General features: G+C 46.0%; 1 protein-coding gene across 2 annotated transcripts in view; it reads left to right on the plus strand.

Moving 5' to 3' along the window:
* LOC140213771 (uncharacterized) overlaps positions 1 to 22,603 on the plus strand; it is a 231,441-nt gene that overhangs the window by 76,408 nt on the left and 132,430 nt on the right. Inside the window, exon 1 of one of the 2 annotated variants that reach the window (XM_072285097.1) lies at positions 20,592 to 20,759. The exons of the other annotated variant lie outside the window; for it this stretch is intronic. Coding sequence (XP_072141198.1) covers positions 20,633 to 20,759 — 127 coding nt within the window. The 5' untranslated portion in view covers positions 20,592 to 20,632. Of the gene's footprint in view, positions 1 to 20,591; positions 20,760 to 22,603 lie in introns of those variants that run through there. 2 annotated transcript variants of the gene reach the window in all.

Raw genomic sequence — 22,603 nt, forward strand, 5'->3', positions numbered from 1 at the left:
AAGAACAGTCCAATGGAGACCGCAAGCATATCATTAACGAAGGCCACCGACCAATGAGAAAAAGTTCTTACAAACAAAAACCTATGTGGATTCGACTCCAGGTTTTTAGCGTTGTGCCGATCAGCTGTCACTGCTGCCAAGTAATCACAATCGTCGAATTTTCAAACTCTCTTTTGCCGCAATACGGTTGCTTGCCTGATTTCGTGGGTGTGAAAATGGTGCGCGTTAAAAGTGGGTAAATACCATAACCAGGCATTGTGAGCTAGCGTTAGCGCTTGAATATCTTTCAGGGCAGGCCGAAAATGGGCGTTTTGCACTGGAGAGAATGGGCGTTTAATGGATTCACTGTTCCCTATGCTCTGACAAGACACGCGCTATATGGGTAATTGGACCTGTGCAAATTTGAATTATCAGGCCAATGACACTTTTAGGATCAAACAATGAAAGTTCGGGTCCATAAAATGAATGGGCGCCGGCCGGGACGTTCGGTTGGGACCGGATTACCGAAAGCCTACCACCCACGGTTAATCAGTTCTGCGAAAGCCCACCAGGTGGACGATGGATCACGAAAGGGAGAATTCCTCATCCACCCTCTGGCAGCACACAGCTACAAATGAAACCCATAGAGGTTTCTCAAACAGGAAGCTTAGCGGTTGAAGAAAAGCTTGGCCTAGTCCTGTGATCCAACCCAAAGCCTTTTCGAATTTCCTACCCAGTACTAAAAGGTATCTTGGTGTGCCACTTGAAAACGTATTGAAGCAAGCCATGAAAAAAAAAAGTCCACTTGTCGAAATGTTGGCTCCTGCTTTTAGATTGTTCTCGTTTTGCTCATCGTCTTGGTGTGCCACTGCAAATCTACGAAGACCTAAACTTTACCATAGGTATTCGATTATTAGATTTGAGTACAAGTGTACCTCTGCGGAGTTGATATTTTCGCGGCCTCGTTTCACTGTCTAAATGTAAAAATTGATGGTTCAATTCAAGACGGTCATGTTACTTAGTGCTTCGAATGCTGGCATACGTTAATGTATGCACCTATTTTAGTTTTAGAGCGCAGCTCTTAGGCTGCCATTCCTGCGGTGAGCGTCGGCGTAACTGAACGAGCGAGCCCAACGAAGGATGAAAGAGGAAACGCGGAACACAGCGAGGGATGAAAGACGCGAGGAGCAAAGTGGAGGAGTGTGCAGCAGCACCATAAGCAGAAAGTGGAGGAGGAGGGTATGGCAAAAGCTTGAGAGGAAAAGCGTAGTATGGCGAAAATGGCTGCGAGATGGCGCCAGAGTAGCGTACGTGGTCAGAACGTCAAGCGGAAAATCAGGGAAGCTGAGATAATCTCATGGGTGGCGGAAATGGACAAGTAACCTGCCTTGAGTAATTACTTAGGAGGAAAAATCGAAATCAGGAACGAAACAATTTATGATAACTCAACGGGAAGCTCATAACTTTTCGAATCGAAATCAGGACACCTTAGAACACGGACGTATAAAGCTTGATATAAGAAGGAAGAAGAACCATGTGCTTGATGAGGTAAAGCTAGGGAGGCGATGTAGCATGTTTTACGAAAATGTGAATATATCAGCCCAGCAGTCGATTTAGGCACCTCTGGCCGCCTTGAGGCCTTCGGGTTCAGCGAGAGCAGGGGAAAATTAAACATGTCCGCAATAGAGATTAATAAAAGGCGATTGGATGATTAGTGGAAGAAAAGTAGGGAAACGATAAACAACGTGGCGTACAGAAAACGAAGTTCACAATAGGTGTTCAGAAAGTTTGGTTATGGGAATTCATCGTTTATTATTATTCTTTTTCTTTTTTAACATAGGCAGGACATTAGGCAATATAATAAAAAGAGCTTGGTGGCGCAACCCACCACCCCGTTCCAAAGGAGACACTCATAGCATCCATCCATCCATCCATCCATTCATCCATCCGGTCTGGAAGGTTTGTCTGCGGCGGCTGCTGTGAAACGTGCCCATACGTCACCGACGCGCTGCCCCCAGCAAAACAGACTACACCATTACATGCATGAGCTCTACAACAAGTCTCATTGCACCAATTGTAACACATCCCTTAACGTATATCATTTACTCTGGCCGTGCTCGCAAGCTCACATACGCACCGAACCGGACAAGCGCAAGTTTGAAAAAGCAATCCGAAGCGAAGAACTCGCTCCCCAACTCTGGGCCTTCCAGCAGGTCCACGACGCCGCCAGGAAACTCAACCTCCCGGTTCCTTCGTGGGAGACGCCCACTCCATGAGAGCCCGAAGCTCTCGTGGCCTGCAGGACCTTGAATAAAGTTGATTTCCTTCCTTCCTTCCTTCTCCCGATATCCAGATTAACTAAATGGTCGTGCGACAGTTCTCTCCGTTTGCAACATGCCGCACGTGACAGCTTGTGCGCGTCAGTCAATATATGGCGAAATGAAAACACGGTAGGCTGCGCTCAAACTTCGGATTAGCGAGTATCGTCATTTTTTTTCCTTACTCTGACGTATTACGTTAAACTATTGCAGTTGCTTGGAGTTGTTGATAAATTTGACTTCGCCCTACCATCTGCTATCCGCCTGGTTAGCTCAGATGGTTGAGTAGCTGGCCGGAAAGGCGGTGGTCCCGGGTTCGAGTCCCAGACAAGGACGAATTTTCAACTGCGAAGCTTTTTTTTTTTTCGAGGAACCCGTACGGGTTTCGATTGTAGCACTTAGTTTTGTTTGGGTGGATGTCCCCTTTTCCTTTTATGAAATAACTTATTCTGTGCACTGGGCCGAATTAGGATCAGATAAGTATATGTACTAGCGCTTTGTGATACTTATTAAGCGTATGAGGAACATATATGGTCACTGTCTTTCTTGCATAGTTGACTACCTAAATTGTTCTCTGCTACCGTTGTACTAGAGCGTGGCGCAGTACATTCACTAGATTCACCTTGCGAGTTCCTATTTGTATACTTGGGAACGCACAAATAATATGTCTCGGCCTGTACTGCTCTGAACTTGATTCGGTTTGTTGCGTTTTAATCACGAAGTGAAAATAAACCAAATGTAGCCAGCGTTTTCTTTTTTTAATCAGTACTGGTAATTATTTTATCCAAATTCTTTGAAGGAGCCCTGAACCACATTTCTCCGTAGGTGCCCCGTGGATACTTCGGCGGCCGCGGGGTGTCGCGACGAGTCCGCTGGCTTTGCGCACTGCGGCTCTCTGAGCACAACTGCCTTTGACTTGGATTTAGCCCGACCTAAAGCCTGTTTCACATGCAAGCGAAACTGCTCGCGAATCCTGCCGCCGCGCCGCAGAAATCTGCTTCGAGCGGCGGCGGCGGCACTAGTGGCGGGGGTCGGGCAAGTTGGAATTTCATCGCAGCGGCAGAGCGGCAGCACCGCTTCCGAACGGCCCGCCTCGACACGTGACCAGTGGAGGACTAGTGGGGGAAAGCCTGCGCATATGACGATGTTATTTACTTGCGGCACGTCGTACGGGCAACATGCCAAGAGAGCTCTTCAACGAATTGCTAAGCGCAGGATATGCATTTGTAGAATAAAAATTTGAGAGGCAGGGACAAAGCAATGCTTTTGTTGGTAGTCGCAAACTACCGAAACTGGCTGAAAGTACCGTGTTTTTTGCCAGCAACATTGCTATTCGCAGCGGCGGAAAACGCGCGGCGGCAGTGCATGTGAAACGAAACCTCGCGAAAAGCTCCGCAGCGCCGCGCCGCTGTTCGCTCCATTCGCTCAATCGCTTGCATGTGAAACAGGCTTAAGGTGGAAGTAGTGGCGTCTGCATGAACATCCAAAATCAAATTTCAACTGCGCGCCACGGTGACTTTCAGCAGACGGAGCGTTGTGGGCATGCCCTGCTCCGCCTTCGCTGTGCGAGGCATTGAAGAAGGAGCGGAAGCGCCGTGGAAGGGGTGTGTGACTGGTGCTGAACCAATTACAGTGCTTTTTGTGGCAAGGTATTTCAGAAAAAGCCTATTTTAACTTCGAATGCATTTCCCCAATTCGATAAAGAGCGGTTCGAGGCCCTATAGGGTTTCGTGAGGAATGCCGAATCTATCCTGTTCGGTGTCGTGAAGGCCCACATACATACAGGACCTAAACCGTTATACAGACAGCAACGGAAAGTTAATGCTAGATCTCTACGAGCAACTTAACCTCGTTATAGTGAAGACGGCACCTAAATTTGATGGCCAGACGACATGGGAAATCGGAAGTAGGCAATCCATTTATTGCTGCCTGATGACGGAAGGTATTTATCATAGGTTGAGAGAAATTGTCGTTGAAGAGGAAGAGTACAGCAGCATCGGGAGTGAGCATAAACACATCATTTTTTTTAAAATTCGATGTCTGGTTTTGAAAGAAAGGAAGAGGCGAACAATGGCCAGTCAAAATTAGAACGCTGAACAAAAAACAAATACGGTCAGAAGCGCCTGGAAACAACTTGCTGAATGGCCAAGCAAGGAGTGGGAATATAGTGAGCTTCTAAGTGTAATGACCAGAGAAATAAGAGAAGCAACACGCTTGTTGGAAAGGAAAATGGAAAACAAAAACCTTGTGGAACAAGGAGTTACGGCAAGCGATCGCCGAACGACAGAAGACCTCCAGAGAGCACAGGCAGGCAAGGAAAGCGTTGTTGCCGAGGGATGAAGTAGACTGAAGTTGGTAAATGTACAGGAGAAAAAATATATGGTTCAAGTAGTGGTTCAAACAAATATTAACCAATAAAGCGAACGTTAGTTGTCAGAAAAACCTGAGAAAGAGAAGGCCGCACCTAGAATATTTTTCGAACCACATGAAATGATAAAGCAGGAAGTCTGGAACAATACAACATATTCTAAATGAAGATGGAAACAAAGCGAAATGGGGCGAGGTATTAAATTACGACCGAGAAATGATCAGCCGAATGATTTAAAAGCAATGACAAGGTGAATCCTGAGGAAAAAAAAAAGAGCATGAACGAGAACGAGGCATAACAACGAGCTAGTGCTGACATATGTCAACCGGAAGAGCGAACGAATGGAAAATTCCTAAGCGCACAGCCACCGAGTTAGACTAGGTTCCGGTTGGGCTGATTAATGAACTAGGGCCAAAGAGTGAGGCAGCTCTATTGAAAACAGTAGGAAAAAAAAAGGCAGCAAGTCCATGGTGCCCTTTTGGAATAAATATACAGCTGTAGGCTTACGACAGCATGTTCACGGGCACCTTCTCATCTGGCTCAAGGATGCCCGAACGAGGAACGCTGCAATGCCAATGCACCTTCACTCTAAGGCAGAAGAGCGTCAAAGGGGTGTGCGTGGTTCATCCCTTTGGGGCGCTACCACAACCATGAATCCCTTTTGGGACTAATCGAAGCAGGTTTAACAGTTCGTACCAATGCAGTTTCACCTCATTAGACTAACATTTAGTCCTGATTTGCACCTGACCAGACAAACGGTTAGCCCAAACAGGTACACCAGGAGAATAATCCAATTAACCTGAGCTCAGACGATCAGTTTCTCCCCAAGAATGAAATTTTATTTACTGAAATTACACCCTCAAGCATGACGTTCCGTCCCACGCCACGCTTTATCGAGGGCTAAATTGGGATTTTCACTTTGCTTGAAAATCTAGCAGTGTCTGCTGTCTGCTTTACTACTTTGGCAGACCGGGCACCAAGGTGTCACAGAAATTGATCTCAAGTGACGAAAAACATGGAATCTTGGCAAAGAAACAAAATGTGAACAAATAAAGCAACTCAGTGAATGCGCTTCCTTGAACAGAGTCGTCTGCACTATTCAAGACGCCTGTGGCGAGCAGGGCGGTAGAACAGCGCGCCTACGAAGCGCGCCGTCGTCGACAGAAGCGGGGAACGTGCGCTGCGACGGCGGGCGCCACGTAATACGCACGAAGGTCGTGCCGCAAACGCCAAGCGCATGCAGCTTCGGTTGGATGAGCCCTACCAACCCCACTACCATCGCAATTGTGGATGATTTCAACACAGACGTCTCTCGGCCGGACGGAAAGTGGTTCGTGGCGTTTCTCTTGGAAAGGTTCCGCATTCAATGTTGCACACACATCAGTGTACCCACGACGCGTCATCGGTTGCGTATGTATCGACTGGCGACCGGAATGAGCGGTGGCACAACATCAGAGCACAATCTATGCTGGTTTCTTGTGGTCCGTACATAAATAGCCCCGTGGGGCGAGGAAGTTAGTCTTAACAGTAGAGAGGGAAATACAGCACGTTGCACATGAACAGCCGATGATAACAGGCACGCACCAGTACTGATATGATTCATCCTCCCATCTAACGATGTCCGTTATTAAGCGTTAGTCGTTTGTTGAAAGTTCACATTGTAAGCTAAACACAGGGGTGGCCTTGCGTGTCGCGTGAACCACCTTGGCAGGGGAGGCTGCGCCGTCACACCCGTGGCTGTAGCATCCTTTGGCAGTGACGGGACGTGTGCCCCAGTCGGTTGGTCATCGGATGAGTCGTTGCCGTCTGATGAGCATGAAGCGAATTGCTCCCTCGTTGCGAGTAAATGCTGCCGGTTGTGCCGTAAGACGTTTCCCTCGGTTTGAACGAGGCAGGACCGCGGTGCGGCAGGTGCGATAACTTTTCTTTCCCATGAGGACCCTTTCATGCGTACGACGTCACTCTGTTCAATAGCTAGCAAGTACCGGCACTTGTGACTTGACTGCTTGTGCTTCCTGACCTGAATGATAGGGTGCGGGCGGAAGTCAGGCAGCGAGGTGCGAAGACGCCTTCCTTGAAGCAGTTCTCCAGGCGACCAGCGGTCTTCCAAAGGACTCGATCAGTAATTCAATACGCCAAGCCGAAAATCCTCATTTTGTTCACTTGCTTTCTTCAAAATCTTTTCAATAACCTTTACTCCCTTTTCTGCAAGGCCATTGGAGCGCGGAAATTGTGGGTTGGATGTCACGTGCTTCATCATCATCAGCCTGGTTACACCCACTGCAGGGCAAAGGCCTCTCCCATACTTCTCCAACTACCCCGGTCATGTACTAATTGTGGCCATGTTGTCCCTGCAAACTTCTTAATCTCATCCGCCCACCTAAGTTTCTGTCGCCCCCTGCTACGCTTCCCTTCCCTTGGAATCCAGTCGTAACCCTTAATGACCATCGCTTACTTTTCCTCCTCATTACATGTCCGGCCCATGCCCAGTGGCGTAGCAACGGGGGGAGCCGGGGGGCCGTGGGCCCCGGGTGCAAGGGGCAAGTTGGGGGGGGGGGGGGGGGGGTGTCGTATGCGTCTGAATACACCCGGAAATTTTCGATATCCTCGCCTTCCTCGACTACACCCGGGGGGAGGGGGGGGGGTGACAGAAGACCTATGGGCCCCGGGTGCCAGACGACCTAGCTACGCCACTGCCCATGCCCATTTCTTTTTCTTGATTTCAACTAAGATGTCATTAATTCGCGTTTGTTCCCTCACCCAATCTGCTCTTTTCTTACCCTTTAACGTTACACCCATCATTCTTCTTTCCATAGCTCGTTGCGTCGTCCTCAATTTAAATAGAACCCTTTTCGTAAGCCTCCAGGTTTCCTCCCCAGCTGCCTTACCCCTTTGCACCGCTCCCAAGGCTTTCTTTACTTCTTCCGGCGTTACTTGTGGGATTTCAAATTCCTCTACACTATTCTCTCTTCCATTATCGTTGTGGGTGCCAATGGTACTGTATAAATCTCTACATAACTCCTCAGACACTTGAACGATCTCATTCATATCAGTAATGATATTGCCGGCTTTGTCTCTTAACGCACACGTCTGATTCTTGCCTATTCCTAGTTTCTTCACTGCTTTTAGGCTTCCTCCGTTCCTGAGAGCATGCTCAATTCTATCCATATTATACTTCCTTGTGTCAGCAATCTTACGCTTGTTGATTAACTTGGAAAGTTCTGGTATTTCTCTTCTAGCTGTAGGGTTAGAGGCTTTCATACATTGGCGTTTCTTCATCAGATCTTTCGTATCCTACGATAGCTTACTGGTATCCTGTCTAACGGAGTTACCCCCGACTTCTATTGCACACTCCTTAATGATGCCCATAAAATTGTCGTTCATTGCTTCAACACTAAGGTTCTCTTCCTGAGTTAAAGCCGGATACCTCTTCTGTAGCTTGATCCGGAATTACCGCTAACTTATTGATTGACTTCTTATGTACCAGTTTCTTCCGTTCCCTCCTCAAGTCTAGGCTAATTCGAGTTCTTACCATCCTACGGTCACTGCGGCGCAGCTTGCCGAGCACGTCCACATTTTGTATGATGCCAGGATTAGCGCAGAGTATAAAGTCTATTTTATTTCTAGTCTCGCCATTCGGGCTCCTCCACGTCCACTTTCGGCTATCCCGCTTGCGGAAGAAGGTATTCATTATCCGCATATTATTCTGTTCTGCAAACTCTACTAATAACTGTCCCCTGCTATTCCTAGAGCCTATGTCGTATTCCCCCACTGACTTGTCTCCAGCCTGCTTCTTGCCTACCCTGGCATTGAAGTCGCCCATCAGTATAGTGTATATTGTTTTGACTTTACCCATCGCCGATTCCACGTCTTCATAGAAGCTTTCGACTTCCTGGTCATCATGACTGGATGTAGGGGCGTAGACCTGCACGACTTTCAATTTGTACCTTTTATTAATTTTCACAACAAGACCTGCCATCCTCTCGTTAATGCTATAGAGTTCCTGTATGTGCGAATATGCGATTATGCGATTATGCGAATATGCGATTATGGAATATGCGATATGGGAATATGCGATATGTATGCGATTTGGGAATATCATTGTTCGGTGTCTGTCAATACTGTTCACGCATATGCTACCGGCCTGAAGGTGTAATCGTGACGCTGTAACAGGGCTGAGCCACCCCAGCTTGCCGTCACTGACGTCACTTTTCTGACGTCAGACGTCACTTTTGTTTCCCTACTTGGGTCAAATAATATTTCTAGAAAGGGCGCTTTGGTGAAAGCTTTGCGAATGTCCTGCCAGTCTCTCTCGTGGTTAGTCGTCCACTCAATATCCTTATTAGTCAGGAATCCGACTCCTAGTTCTCGTCTCTCCGCTATGCACCGGTGGCACAGGACGTGCCCGCTTTTTCACGTGCTTATAGTCCTACGATTTCGAAACACTTGCGAACTCAAGGCTAGAGAACTGCGGTCCGTTATCAGTTCAAACTTCTGCTAGAATCTCATATCTTGAAAACATTGCACTAAGTCTTTCGATGACTGTGCCCGCACGGAAATCGGACAGCTTCTCGATTTCTGGGAATTTTTGACATTGCATCGTAAGCGCTCAAATACTACTTTCCTCCGTACTGAAATATATTGACGCCGACATGGTGCCAGGCTTGGGTTGGTGGTGGACGAAGCATTAGTGGTTCTGCTGGCTGGCTGTACGCGTACTTTCCGCAGATTCCAGGTTTCTGGCTCAACTCTTCTATGTCAGAATTTATCCCAGTTTAGTAAACGAGTTGCCTAGCTCTTGCATTGCTCTTAGCCGTACCGAGGTGGCCTGCATGAATTCGCTGTAACGTCTCGGCACGCAAGCTTGTCGGACCCACCACCCTAGTTCCTTTCATGATTACGCCGTTCACAAGTGACAGTTCCGGTGCGATTGGCTTAAGGCATCCTTCTATGGGCGCTCCTGTCGAAATGCGTTTTATCACACTGTGAAGATAAGGATCCGCCGATGTCTCGCGCGCAAGGCGCGTCATTTTTCTTTCAGTCACGGTTGCCGAGAGTAGCTGGATGGCGTTCAAGATCATCCTTGTCCACAGCGGCGATGCCCTCGGGAATCGGAGACCTTGACATCATATCGGCGAACTCCATCTGTTTGCCGGGAATGTACCATAATATGTAGTTGTGCTTCAGCAGTCTCAAGAAAAAACGCTCAACTCTAGGAGGCCAATTTCTTTCTTCGCAATATCCATCAGCGGCCGGCGGTCACTTACTAAGGAAGTTGGACGGCCGTAGACAAAATGAAAATTTTCGCAATCAAAGACTAAAGCAAGTGTTTCTTTCTCGATTTGGGAATATCGTTGTTCGGTGTCTGTCAATACTGTTCACGCATATGCTACCGGCCTGAAGGTGTAACCGTGACGCTGTAACAGGGCTGAGCCACCCCAGCTTGCCGTCACTGACGTCACTTTTCTGACGTCAAACGTCACTTTTGTTTCCCTCCTTGGGTCAAATATTTCTAGAAAGGACGCTTTGGTGAAAGCTTTGCAAATGTCCTGCCAGTCTCTCTCGTGGTTAGTCGTCCACTCAAGCAGCGCGTCCTGCTTGATAAGGAAGCGCAACGCTGATGTTCGCTGAGCTAATGCTGGTAAGTATTTGCTTAAGTATAGGTCACAACACCAAGCATTCTTTGCACCGCTTGCTTATCTTTCGGTTTCGGCATTTCGACAAGGCTGTTCACCAGATTTGGGGTTACGCCTTTGCTGCTAATAATGTCGCCCAAAAGTGCGATTTCGTCGACGCCGAGTTGCCGCGTTGAAGGTCAAGCCTTGAGCCGCGCTCGGCACGCTACGCAGCCGTTCGTCATGTTCTGCCCGAGTTGTGCCCCAGACGAGCGCATCGTCGGCATATACGCGCACACCGGGAAGTCAATAAAATATTTCACTTAGGACTTTCTGGAATTCTTCGCTGGCGGAGGCAATGCCGAAAGGAAGCAGCAAAAACAATAACGACCGAAGGGTGTTGCGAACGTGCATATTCTGGATGACTCCTCATCGAGAGGAACTTGATGAAACCCGGCGTCTAAACACGAGAAGTATTTTGCACCTGTCAACTCCGCCTCAGTGTCCTCTCGACGAGGCATCTGGTAGTGTTCCCGTTTCAGGCTCTCGTAAATTTTTCTCGGGTGAAGACATACTGTTACCTTTCCGTCTTCTTTGCGTACAATGACTAATGGGCTCACCCAGTCTGTTGGGTCGCTCATTTTCCGAACGATGCACTCTCGTTCCATGCGTTCCAGTTCGACACGCAGGGGCTACTGAAGCGACAGGGGCACTCGTAGTGCTGGCTGGACGACGGTTACGTCGTCTTTGCGGAATATTATTCTGTGCTTTCGTCTTATGCATCCAGTTCCTTCGAATAGTCGAGGAAACTGTTGTGCTACACAATCTGTGGTCGTGATCGCTTCCGCCGCTCGTTGCATCAGATCCAATCGCTCGCTAGTCTCAAGTCTTAAAATTGCTTGGTGGTTCTTTTTCTACCACGAAACATTCTGCAGCCAATTCGCTGTATTAGTGATTTTGCTGCAACCGTGCCACAATGTTTGATAAGCCCGCCTTTGTACGAGCAAATTGTAGCACTGGGCACTAGTGCAATAATACCTAACTTGCGGTACATCGAGAAGGGTATTATGTTTTCTGGCGACCCGATGCCAACGTTGAACACAACTTCTCGGCTGCCAATCTTCGCCTTAACCCGCCAGCCACGATTGGTGTCGACAGTTCCAACAGCAACGTTTAGCACTTCGAAGTCCTACGAAGTCCTACGATTTCGAAACACTTGCGAACTCAAGGCTAGAGAACTGCGGTCCGTTATCAGTTCAAACTTCTGCTAGAATCTCATACCTTGAAAACATTGCACTAAGTCTTTCGATGAATGTGCCCGCACGGAAATCGGACAGCTTCTCGACTTCGAATGCTAAACGAATGTTCAGCATTCGTTTAGCACGAATGCTGAACCTCATTTACGCCAGTTGTTCTGCAGCAAGACCCGAAATGGTTGAGCCCGTGCCACGAGTGACATGTCTTTCCATATCTAGGGCATCGGCGAAGGGCGTGTACCCGGCGGCAGCGAGTACATCTGCTTTCTGGTTGTGGGCGTCGTTTCGGTACTTTAGGCGTACGTTGGCTTAAGCTAACCACGGCTATTTCTGCCTCTAACTTTCCTGTGTTCCAAACTTCCCTCTGACGGCTTGCAGTCTTTGCCGCTTTGCACAACGTAAGGGCTTTCCGACAGCGAAATATGAGTGCGCTGACCAAGTACGGTCAGCGCACTCGTAATTACTTCATCCATCCCTCTCTCGATAAACCACCAGCAAGTGCCTTTCGCGTGAAATCAAAGCATAAATTAAAGCAAAATTATTCGTCACATTAACCTATAATCCCTTACACTGTTGGTTCTTTCATGTATACTGAAACCCTACATAACTTTATGGTACTGGAGCAAGTACATCAATTTATTTATTTCATTATACACCTACTACTGATGTGTGTGGATAGAGCGTAAAAAGAGTACTTTTGTTTTGTTTCAGTGCCCTGCTCCCTGCAGATCTCATATGTATATTCCTGTGTCTTTTTTGGTTCCTATTTCGATCGTTTCTTTTTGGCTGTTGTCAATAGGATAATTCATGGTTTTTAAGTGATATACAAACGCCTGATGTATGTTTTCTTGATCTGTATTAAGAATGCTGGGTATTGCTACTTTTCAGCGTGGGATACATGGTTTGTTTTCATTTCTGTCTCGTCATCGCTGTTTGTGTTTCTCTTCTGTGTCCGTTCCTGCTAGCAATGTTTCTGCATGTATTGTAGTATCCGCGATAATACATTGTGTTAAACGCGGCCTGTCGGCTCTGCCCTTCAAGCCCAATGTGGCTTTGGCAGGCCTGTTATGTATTAGTGGTGGCGGAATTCCTGTGTCAATGAAGTAAGATTATTATTATTATTATTATTATTATTATTATTATTATTATTATTATTATTATTATTATTATTATTTTCAAGCGTTAGTTTGTCCCTTAGCATCTTTTCCCCAAGCATGGACGAGTTCGCACCAAAAAAAGATTTGGTGATGCACCATCTCATCGACCATGGTGCTGAAGTGGCAGTGCCTGGCTTGTTTCTTCAAGTCCCGCAGGACCTACTCGAAGGGTTCCCCTTGAGCTTGGAGGCGAGTGTGAAAGTTTTATCGTTCATGGACATCGTTTTGCTGCTGGACGCAGTACGACTCGAACTTGGCGACCACCCTGTCGTAGTTCATTCATTCATTCATTCATTCATTCATTCATTCATTCATTCATTCATTCATTCATCCATTCATTCATTCAGTTTTTATTTTCCAGAAAAAAATAGACATTTCTGGTAGGGGTACCTGGGCAAAAATGTATTTTGACAGCTTGACTGGGCCCGGGCAACCTGGAAACATTTAGCAGTGGTGACATTCAAGAGATGAAGCAAATTAATGATAAAAAACAGCCATTAATAACACATACAGGGGACATGCACATATTCTTCCACAAATATACTAACACACGCATATATTGTAAATACACAAAATAGACCAAAATTAGAGTTCAACAGCTCACAGATGTACTAAGAGTAAAAAATTTATAATGTATCCATTTCCAGCAATAATATAGGTTAGAAGTTTAGTCGTGATCAGCGGTGGCGTAAAGGTAGAACACCCGCCTCGCGTGCAAGAGGTCCGTGGTTCGAATCCCGGTGCCGCGCAATTTTCCACCGGATTAAGAAAAATCCGCGTGTTGGTAAAATTGCATAAACAGGCCTGGAGTGTGGCCTGATCCCGGTGACCAGAACCGGTAACGCACTCCCTCACCAGAGCAGGATTGGCCACCCTGGTGCAGTACTTGGCCACAACCTCCTATATGAACACAACAATCAAACCCCCGGCCCTCAGTCCCCAGCAGCTGCGAAGCAAGTGACCACGGCGGCGGTCAGACCTGCGACGCTGCAGAGGGTGCTAAGAATCCCTGGCTCCGGACAGGCCGCCATTGGAATATGAACCTGGCAACGTTTAACGCTAGAACGTTATCTAGTGAGGCGAGTGTAGCAGTGCTTTTGGAGGAATTAGAGGGCAGTAAATGGGATATAATAGGGCTCAGTGAAGTTAGGAGGCCAAAAGAAGCATATACAGTTCTAAAAAGCGGGCACGTCCTGTGCTACCGGGGCTTAGCGGAGAGACGAGAAGTAGGAGCCGGATTCCTGATTAATAAGAATATAGCTGCTAACATACAGGAATTCTATAGCATTAACGACAGGGTGGCAGGTCTTGTTGTGAAACTTAATGAGAGGTACAAAATGAAGGTTATACAGGTCTGCGCTCCTACATCCAGTCATGATGACCAGACATGGTTGTGTTTTCAGCTTCTACAAAATTGCAATGTCTGTGCAGACTAACCAGACCAGGCCTCTCTGATAAGCGCACGTGCAAAAAGAAACACCAGGAACCGTTTGTTGAATGCGTGGAACAAGTAGTTTACAACCTTCCTTTAAAGTGTGGCAAGAACTACGTGGGGCAAAGCGGAAGGTGCCTCAACGAGGGTTTAAAGGAACACCGGTATAATGTAGCAGAAAAGCGGGGTGGGTTCCTTGACGCCCACTGCAGGCATTGCAGCTACACTGTCGCCGGGGTGGATGATGGTGACCACTCGACGTGTGCTCCAGCATACAGAGACTGCTCCATTGTGGGAAAAGCCCGAGGTAGGATAACTCGCGAAATTGTAGAAGCAGAAATGATTGATAGGCTTGGAGATAACTGTGTGTCTAAATTATCAATTGCCCGTTCCCGCAAAGAGTTATCGTACCTGCGCAATAGTGTGTGGGGTTTTTTTGCAAACGGCGCATGTATGATGTACGCGAGAAAGTTGTATATATGTATGGGTCCCTTGCTCGAAATAAAGATTGTCGCAAGTTAGCGCCTGTGTGTGTCACGTCTCACTTTCGTCTTTCTCTTTCTAACGCGCTATGATCCTCACGTTGTTTCTTGCGCGGATCACAATGATTTTGGTTTTAGTTGGATTCACTTCAAGTCTATTTTGTTGGGACCAGAAAAACAACTTCTCAAGAAAAATGTTGCATTTTCCTGCCAAAACGTCTGCATCTGCACCAAAAAATAAAACAGTGCAATCGTTAGCGTAAATAACGAAATTACGTCAAGTGTCTATGTCGGTAATGTCATTTACGAATGTGTTAAATAACAATTGGTCTAAAACGCTGCCTTGCGGTACACCGGTATTAATTCTGAGATAAGAAGACCGGTTTTCACCTATTGATACTGTCTGACTTCTGTTTGTCAAATAGGTTTTAAAAAGTTCAAGAGCGTTACCGCGTGTCCCGTATAGTGAAAGCTTCTGTAATGAAATGTTATGGCTTACACAATCGAAAGCTTTTGTGAAATCAATGAAAAGACCTAGAGTAGAGTGGTTTTCATCTATATTGCGTAGTATATGTTCCTTTATGGTTAATAATGCGGTCTCAGTTGATCTCCCTTCTTTAAATCCATATAAAGCATGTGATAATATTTTTTTGTCGTTCAAGAAAATTTGTTGTTCTTGTTAATATAATCTTTTCCAGTCCTTTCGAAAAAATGGAAATAACACTTATTGGTCTGTAGTTAGCGACTTTGTTTCTATCTCCGCCTTTGTACAGTACAGCTACCTTGCTCTTTTTCATTTCGCTACGGAATGTTCCACTTTCCAAGACTAAGTTAAAGATGTGAACCAGTACGGGAAGGAGAAAACGCAGTACATACTTTACAGGTTTTATTTGAATTTTATCTGCATCTAATGCTTTGATGTTTTTGAAGTTCATAATTGTTGCGCGTATTTCTGTCTCATTTGTTGGTTCAAGGAATACACTTTCGATAGAACGGCTAGCTAAGCTCACTTTATCTATGGAAGCATTCTGTGCTGCGCCAATATTGATGAAGTGATGGTTGAAATATTCTGCCATTGCTTGGCCACTCAGCACTGTGTTGTTACATATGATTTGGTTTAGTGGTACATTTGCATCACCCCTACCCAATACATCATTTATTATTTTCCAAGCGCTCTCAGGATGCTTTGAAGCTATTCCAAAAAACCTTTGCTCATAATATGCTTTTTTGGATCGACGAAGTTCTGCGTTCAATTTGTTACGCGATTTCTTAAAAGTCTTCAGCGCATCAAACGTTCGCGTACGCAGCAAAGAGTGATAAAGGTTATTTTTGCTTTTTATCATTGAGGCATGTAATGGAGTGACCCACGGTTTTCTTGTCTCTTTATATGGCCTAAACGATTTAAAAGGAAAGTGTTTAGTGTACAAGTTCACAAAAATATTCATAAACTTAGAGTTGGCGTCGTCTGCGTTTTTTTTTTTTTTTCATGAAGACCGACGACCAGTCGTGTGTAGCTATATCACATTGGAAGGACTCGAGAGCGCTATCTGATATGTATTGTACGGTAAAACTTGATTGAGCTGCGTATTTGTCATCTACTGGTAGCTGCTAGAACATGAAAACAGGGCAATGGTCGCTATAATCCGATGCGATAGTACCAGCTTGAGTGACGATTGTTTCGTAATTTGTAATGGTTAAGTCTAGTGCTGTTGATGTAGTCAAGGTGACACGTGTTGCTGTCTCAATATGGTTTGTGAAACCAGTGCAAAGAAGTTTGGTCGTGAAATCTACTACGGTTGTGTTCTGCTCCAATACGTTTATATTGAAATCGCCAGTACATGCTAGGTGAAAATTGTTTTCTCGAACATATTCTAAAAGCAGTTCGAAGAAATTCAAGTCGTAATATCCCCAATTGGTTGACGGTAAATGACGCATATTATTTCGCGGTTGCTTCTTAAAGTTAGACATTCATAAGCATCAGTTGTTTTACAAAAATCAGTAAAAGGTTCACACTGAAAATCAGCATCGACATAGATTGAAACTCCGCCGCCTCTACGATTTGAGCGATTCATGCCGAAATTCCTATAACCATCAAGACGGAGTACAATGCAACCGTCATAGTACCAGGTCTCGGTGAGCATTATAATCTTGAATTTAAAAAAAAATTATTAATAAAATTTACAATGGATTCTTTGTTCAATGCTGCACGGGCATTCAAATGAAACAACAGATTTGCGAGAGTGCTGCTTCTGTCGAATTGATTCTGGGAGGGAAAACTCGTAGTAATCCATATTGCCGAGTCATACTACGAAGTGCTGCTACTCCGTCCTAGGTGTATTGCATGCCCTAGCAAGATCCTGTTCCTTGTGGATGTACACAACTTATGAGTGATCAATTTGTTTTGCCAGGATTTTGCCGTTGGCAGTCCACACAGACTTCCACTTTTGCTCATATTTCTTTTTAATGGCCATTCCGAGAAGCCTTTTTTGTGCTGGACAGAGATGCTCATTCACATAAATTGGAGTCCGGCCGCGAAGTCCAATGTCGGCATTAGTCAACCTAGTCTTCCTTGTGCTTTTTAGGGCTGCATCTCGCTTCGTACGCGACCGGAATGGAACTGCAATGCTCATATTGTCACTGTTCCGAGTCGGCACGCGGTGGCAGTTTTCGATATCACTTGCAGTTATCGGTTCGTTGATGACGCCATCTATTTTGGACAGGATGTCCGGAACGCTTTCGTTTGCTTGTTTTTAGATGCCCTTTATTTCAAAGCTGCGCTTCCTTGAATACTGCTCTGCATTTGCTAAACGATTATTTAGCTTCTCTGCCGTACCCTGCAACGCTATGCACTTTGCATTTAGAGCCTCACTCTCCTTCCTGAGCTGTGCGTTTTTTGCTTCTTTGCTTTGTGATTTACGTCTGAGGTCTATGATTGCTTCATGGGCAAATTCGAGGCTTTGGGTGATGTTTTTTTGTTCAGCTTTAAGCTCACGGATTTCCATTCTCAACTCTCTCTCCAGTGACCCTTTCGAACCTTTAAATTCCCGGAGATCTTTAAGCTTGGCAAAATAATTTTTCATTTCTTCTCTGACACGCTTGACATCCTTTGCCATTGTACCCTAGTGCAAAAACCAAAAATAAACAGGAAGAAAGAAGCGCGCATACACGATACCACAATTTCGTAAGAGTGAAAGGAAAAACACTCTGCAAATAGCAATGACAGCTTGGCAGCAGCAGTGACTTTAAGTACACCAGTTCCACTCGTGAGAAAAAAAATGTGGCGCTAACCTGCAACAACTACAAACAACGGTTTAGGATAGTCTCCAAAATCTTCACTACTGCTGCCAAGTGAAATTGGTTCCCAGAGCCAATGTGATCTAGAGGGCACCATCTCGCTGACAAGAGCGCCGCCTTGTCCCTGGAGCTGGGAAAGTCGTCCTCCGTTCGGCACGTGGCAGACGGGGCGATGCAGACGCTGATAGTGCAGCAGGCATGGTGACAATCTGCGGCAAGTACAAACGGCTTGTCCCCAAAATCGTCGCTACTGCTGCCAGGTAGTTTGCTTTCCCACCATGGCCAAAGTGAAGTTATTGAAGACCTTTAGTGCGTCTTCACCCACCAAGATGAGAAGCTGAGCTGTTTTTACTGCGCTTGATTTTGGCTTTTCGCCTAACGACGTTGCTTGCCAAAAAATTTCAAACGTTTGTTTGAAAAGGCTCCAGCTCTTGCCGCCGTATCCGGTGATGCGCAGTTGTACGGGAGGTTTTATGCTATCCATTCTTACTGCCTGAATTTGGTCACCGCCCTTGCTGCTCTCTGACGCGGGCAGCTGCCCCACCGCTGACACCATGTATCGACTGGCGACCGGAACGACGGGAGGCACAAGATCGGAGCACAATCTGTGCTGGTTAATTATTGTGGTCCGTACATAAATAGACCCATGGGGGAAGAAGGTTAGTGTTAACAGTAGAGAGGGAAATACAGCACACGAACGGCAGATGATAACAGGCATGCACCAGTAACGATAGTCCTCACATTGTTCACGAACCTTTCCACTGTCGTCACAGAGCCCGCCTATCACAGCGATCATAAAGCGATAGTCACCTTGGTGACCAATTAATAAATTTAAAAAGCAAACAAAAGAAGGTTAAAAAAGCATTGAGCATTCATTTTAATAAAAGAACAAAAATCGTGAAGAAAAATGAAATTTATTCTGGTGTCTTCTATTTTCAATACCACATCTATTACCATATTGTCACGGGGTAGTGACCGTCAAGAACACAGTACCAGAACTGTGAAGGACGAAAATAAATTTTATTGGGCGAACCTGTGCCCACAAAGCAGGTTACCTTCAAAGCGCAAGGATAGCGGCGAACACAGTGGACGATCGTCAGAATCTGATCTTCGGGTCAAGCGCGTCGGCTTTTATACAGTAGTCATCGAAGGTTCCAGAATAATTGCTGGTGCCCGCTTGTCTTCCAGAAAGTACTACACAATTCGCGTCGCGAATACATGCGATCAGATTGCACAAGGTTCGGTGACAACACACAATGAATAGAACCATCGATAACATTCCAATAAGTTCCAATCATGCGGGCGTGTATTGAGCTCAGTGATAACTTCAAGGAGTTAGTGGGTGAAATTCAGTCACCGAGAAAAGAATAAATAAGTACACGTGTCAGTAGACAGGGTCTCCTAGCTAAATTTAGCCAAAGCTTAAAGATGTGCAAATGTCATGTAGCTGGACAAACAATGTTAATTAGGAATTGAATTATGGGGTTTTACTTGCCAAAACCACTTTCTGATTATGAGGCACGCTGTAGTGGAAGACTCCGGTAATTTCGACTACCTGGGGTTCTTTAACGTGCACCTGAATCTAAGCACACGGGTATTTTCGCTCCTATCGAAATGCGGCCGCCGTGGCCGGGACTCAGTGCCGCGATCTCGTGCTCAGCAGTCCACTGAGCAACCACGGCAAGTCAACAAAGGTACTGTTGTTTGCCATCGCTTATGTTTTTCCACCTGTTTTCAGCGCGTCTATATATCCTTTTTTAAAAGAAATCCTCAACTGATGGTCTGCGATGTGCTTTCTTTCCTTCCGTCTCGGTTAGTTCACGCTGCCCAAGTCAAGGATGCATTACCCACTCGTCCAGCAAGCGCTCTACGAAGGCCTTGGTTGAAGTGTTTGAGGAAAGCGTGACTTCGGTCGGGGTTTGCGAGCCCCAGGCGCCGAGCACAAGCGCAAAATATGGCGATGTTCAGAGCGGCGTATGCCATCCGCGGAATGTCTTTTTTTTTTTTTCTCTCGCTAAGCTCGAGAGGTGGCACAAGGCCCCTTTAAGACAACAAATTTTCGGAAATTTCAAGCATCGAGTTTAAAGATCTGTCACTCAGCGATGGGTAAAAATGTCACAATTGTGCAAACTGCGCCTCATCCAAAGCGGAACACATTGACCTATTGTACGGCAGTCTGTAGTAACCCACTGAATGGAAAGTGGCACTTCTCCAAATCGCAGTAGACATTGCTTCAGTGTCATATACAATGCAAATTAATAAACCACATTTGTGCACTTGGGTTACTTGAACTTCGTATGTACTTATCTGCATTAGAAGGTCACATCTCTTCTTGGTGCAGAGTTAGTTTCGTAAAAGCTTGTGCTGCAGTCCACTGCTTAGGTGACGATTTACGGCAATCTTTGTACACAAGAATATTAGTGCCACGAATTTAACTGCGTCTTCCTGTACTGTCAGTAGTATTAAACGTGTTCTTACGAGTGCAGCTGATTCCATTAAAATCTGTTTAGGGTAAATTGCGTGAAAGCATTTCTGTGTTTGAAATGTACTTCAGTACGGAACAGGAGGCTTCCTCATAAGTCATTTTCAAAATTTTACCCCGTATGGCTCTGGTAACCTTACTAATTATTTTTATATGGCTGTTAAATAAATTTTGTGATGCCTTCATTTTTGGCAATGCAGTGAAGCACAAGGTACCAGGTGCCCCATATGCGACAAGGTCCTGTGCAACATGTCAAGCCTCCAGAGGCATTTGTCGCGGGCAGCGCACCCGGACAGCAAGCTGCACGTGTGCCTGGAGTGCGGAGAACAATCGACTCTGCAGGCGGCCCTGCAAAGCCACGGCCACACGCAAACCGGTAACAGGGGCTACACCTGGGTCTTTTGCGGCACGGCTTTAGGTTAGCGTACGCTATACCAGTGCGTATAGCGGGTCGTCACTGCGCGTGTGCAGAACGCTAAACCACCCATAGCGTACGCGTACGCACGCTGTTTCTAAGATTTAGCGTTGCCCACTTTGCGTGATTTACGCAGTTTACGTAACACATGGCGGCGGTCCCTGCTGCCCGCTTAGAATTGAATTTGGTGTTGATTTTGTGAAATTCGCTTCGTTCGTAGCAAATGACTGTGTAAACGGCATTCACTTAGTCTCAGGCCGCTTCAACGACAGAGTGTTATGGATAACCTTGTGGAGTTTTCGAGATCGCTTCTCGTTTAGAACGAGTAGAAGCCTAACGGGATGTATGGATGGATGCTATACGCGTCCCCGTTGGAATGGGGCGGACGATTGCGCCGCGAAGCTCTTGTTTTTATATTGCCTTATGTCCTACCTTTGTTAAGAAAGGAAGAAAAGCAAAAAAAAAACACGATGAATTTCCAGAACCGAAGTTTCGGAGTCCCTATTGTAAACTATGTTTTATTACGCCTCCGTTGTTTGTCGTTTCCCTGCTTTTCTTCCTCCAATCTCCCAGTCGCCTCTTACTAATGTCTATTGCAGACATTTTTAATTTACCCCTGCTCTCGCTGAACCCAAGGGCTTCAAAGAGGCCACTGATTCCTAAATCGACCGCTGGGCAGATCATCAGCAGCAGCAGCGGCAGCAGCAGCCGTTTTTATGTCCACTGCAGGACGAAGGCCTCTCCCTGCGATCTCCTATTGCCTCTGTCCTGCGCCAGCCCATTTCATTTTCATTTCATTTTATTACCTTAAAGACCCCTTGATAGGGATATTACATAAGGGGTGGGGATACATTCGCACAAAATATGCATAATACATAACTGAACACGCAAACAACAACAAAAAACTAGATGAGCTAAAGTGTTACATACGTCAGCGCAAATACATAGACCTAAATAATACAAACTAAAATTGCACGAGCATATAAGTCTGTTAACACAAGTTATTTTCATTGTGAAAAGTGCGCTGTGACACTCTCCATGAACGTACAAGGGCAAATGATGGCGGCGATTTGGTAGGGCAGGTTGTTGCATTCTGTAGTAGCATGGCAAAAAAATGAGGCGGAAAAGGTAACGGTGCGCATGCGAGGGCCGCCCACTTGAAAAGTGTGTCTTGTACGATGAGATTCCAACTAGCGCCCGCCAATTTCCTAATTTCATTGCTCCACCTAGTCTTCTGCCGTCCTCGACTGCGTTTCCCTTCTCTTGGTACCCATTCTGTAACCCTAATGCTCCAACGGTTACCTAACCGGTGCATTACATGACCTGCCCAGCTTCATTTTTTCTCTTAATGTCAATTTGAATATCGGCTATACCCGTTTGCTCTCTGACACAAACCGCTCTCTTTCTGTCTCTTAACGCTATGCCTAGCATTCTTCGTTCCATCGCGCTTTGCGCGATCCTTAACTTGTTCTCAAGCTTCTTTGTCAGTCTCCAAGCCAGGAAAATATGTCCTAGGTCATATGTCAGGACTGGTAAAATGCACTGATTGTACACGTTCCTTTTCAATGATAATGGTAAACTTCCAGTCAGGAGCTCACAATGTTTGCCGTATGCGATCCAACCCATTTTTATTCTTCTATGAATTTCCATCTCAGGATCAGGGTTCTCTGTTGGTATTTTACCTACGTGAACGTATTCCTTCACAGACTCCAGAGGCAGACCGGCGATCCTAAACTCTTGTTTTTTTTTTTTTTTGCCCGTCATTGTCTTTGTCTTCTGCATATTAATCTTCAACCCCAATCTTA

The sequence above is a fragment of the Dermacentor andersoni genome, chromosome 10 (assembly GCF_023375885.2).
Source record: "Dermacentor andersoni chromosome 10, qqDerAnde1_hic_scaffold, whole genome shotgun sequence".
Taxonomy (NCBI): Eukaryota; Metazoa; Arthropoda; class Arachnida; order Ixodida; family Ixodidae; genus Dermacentor; species Dermacentor andersoni.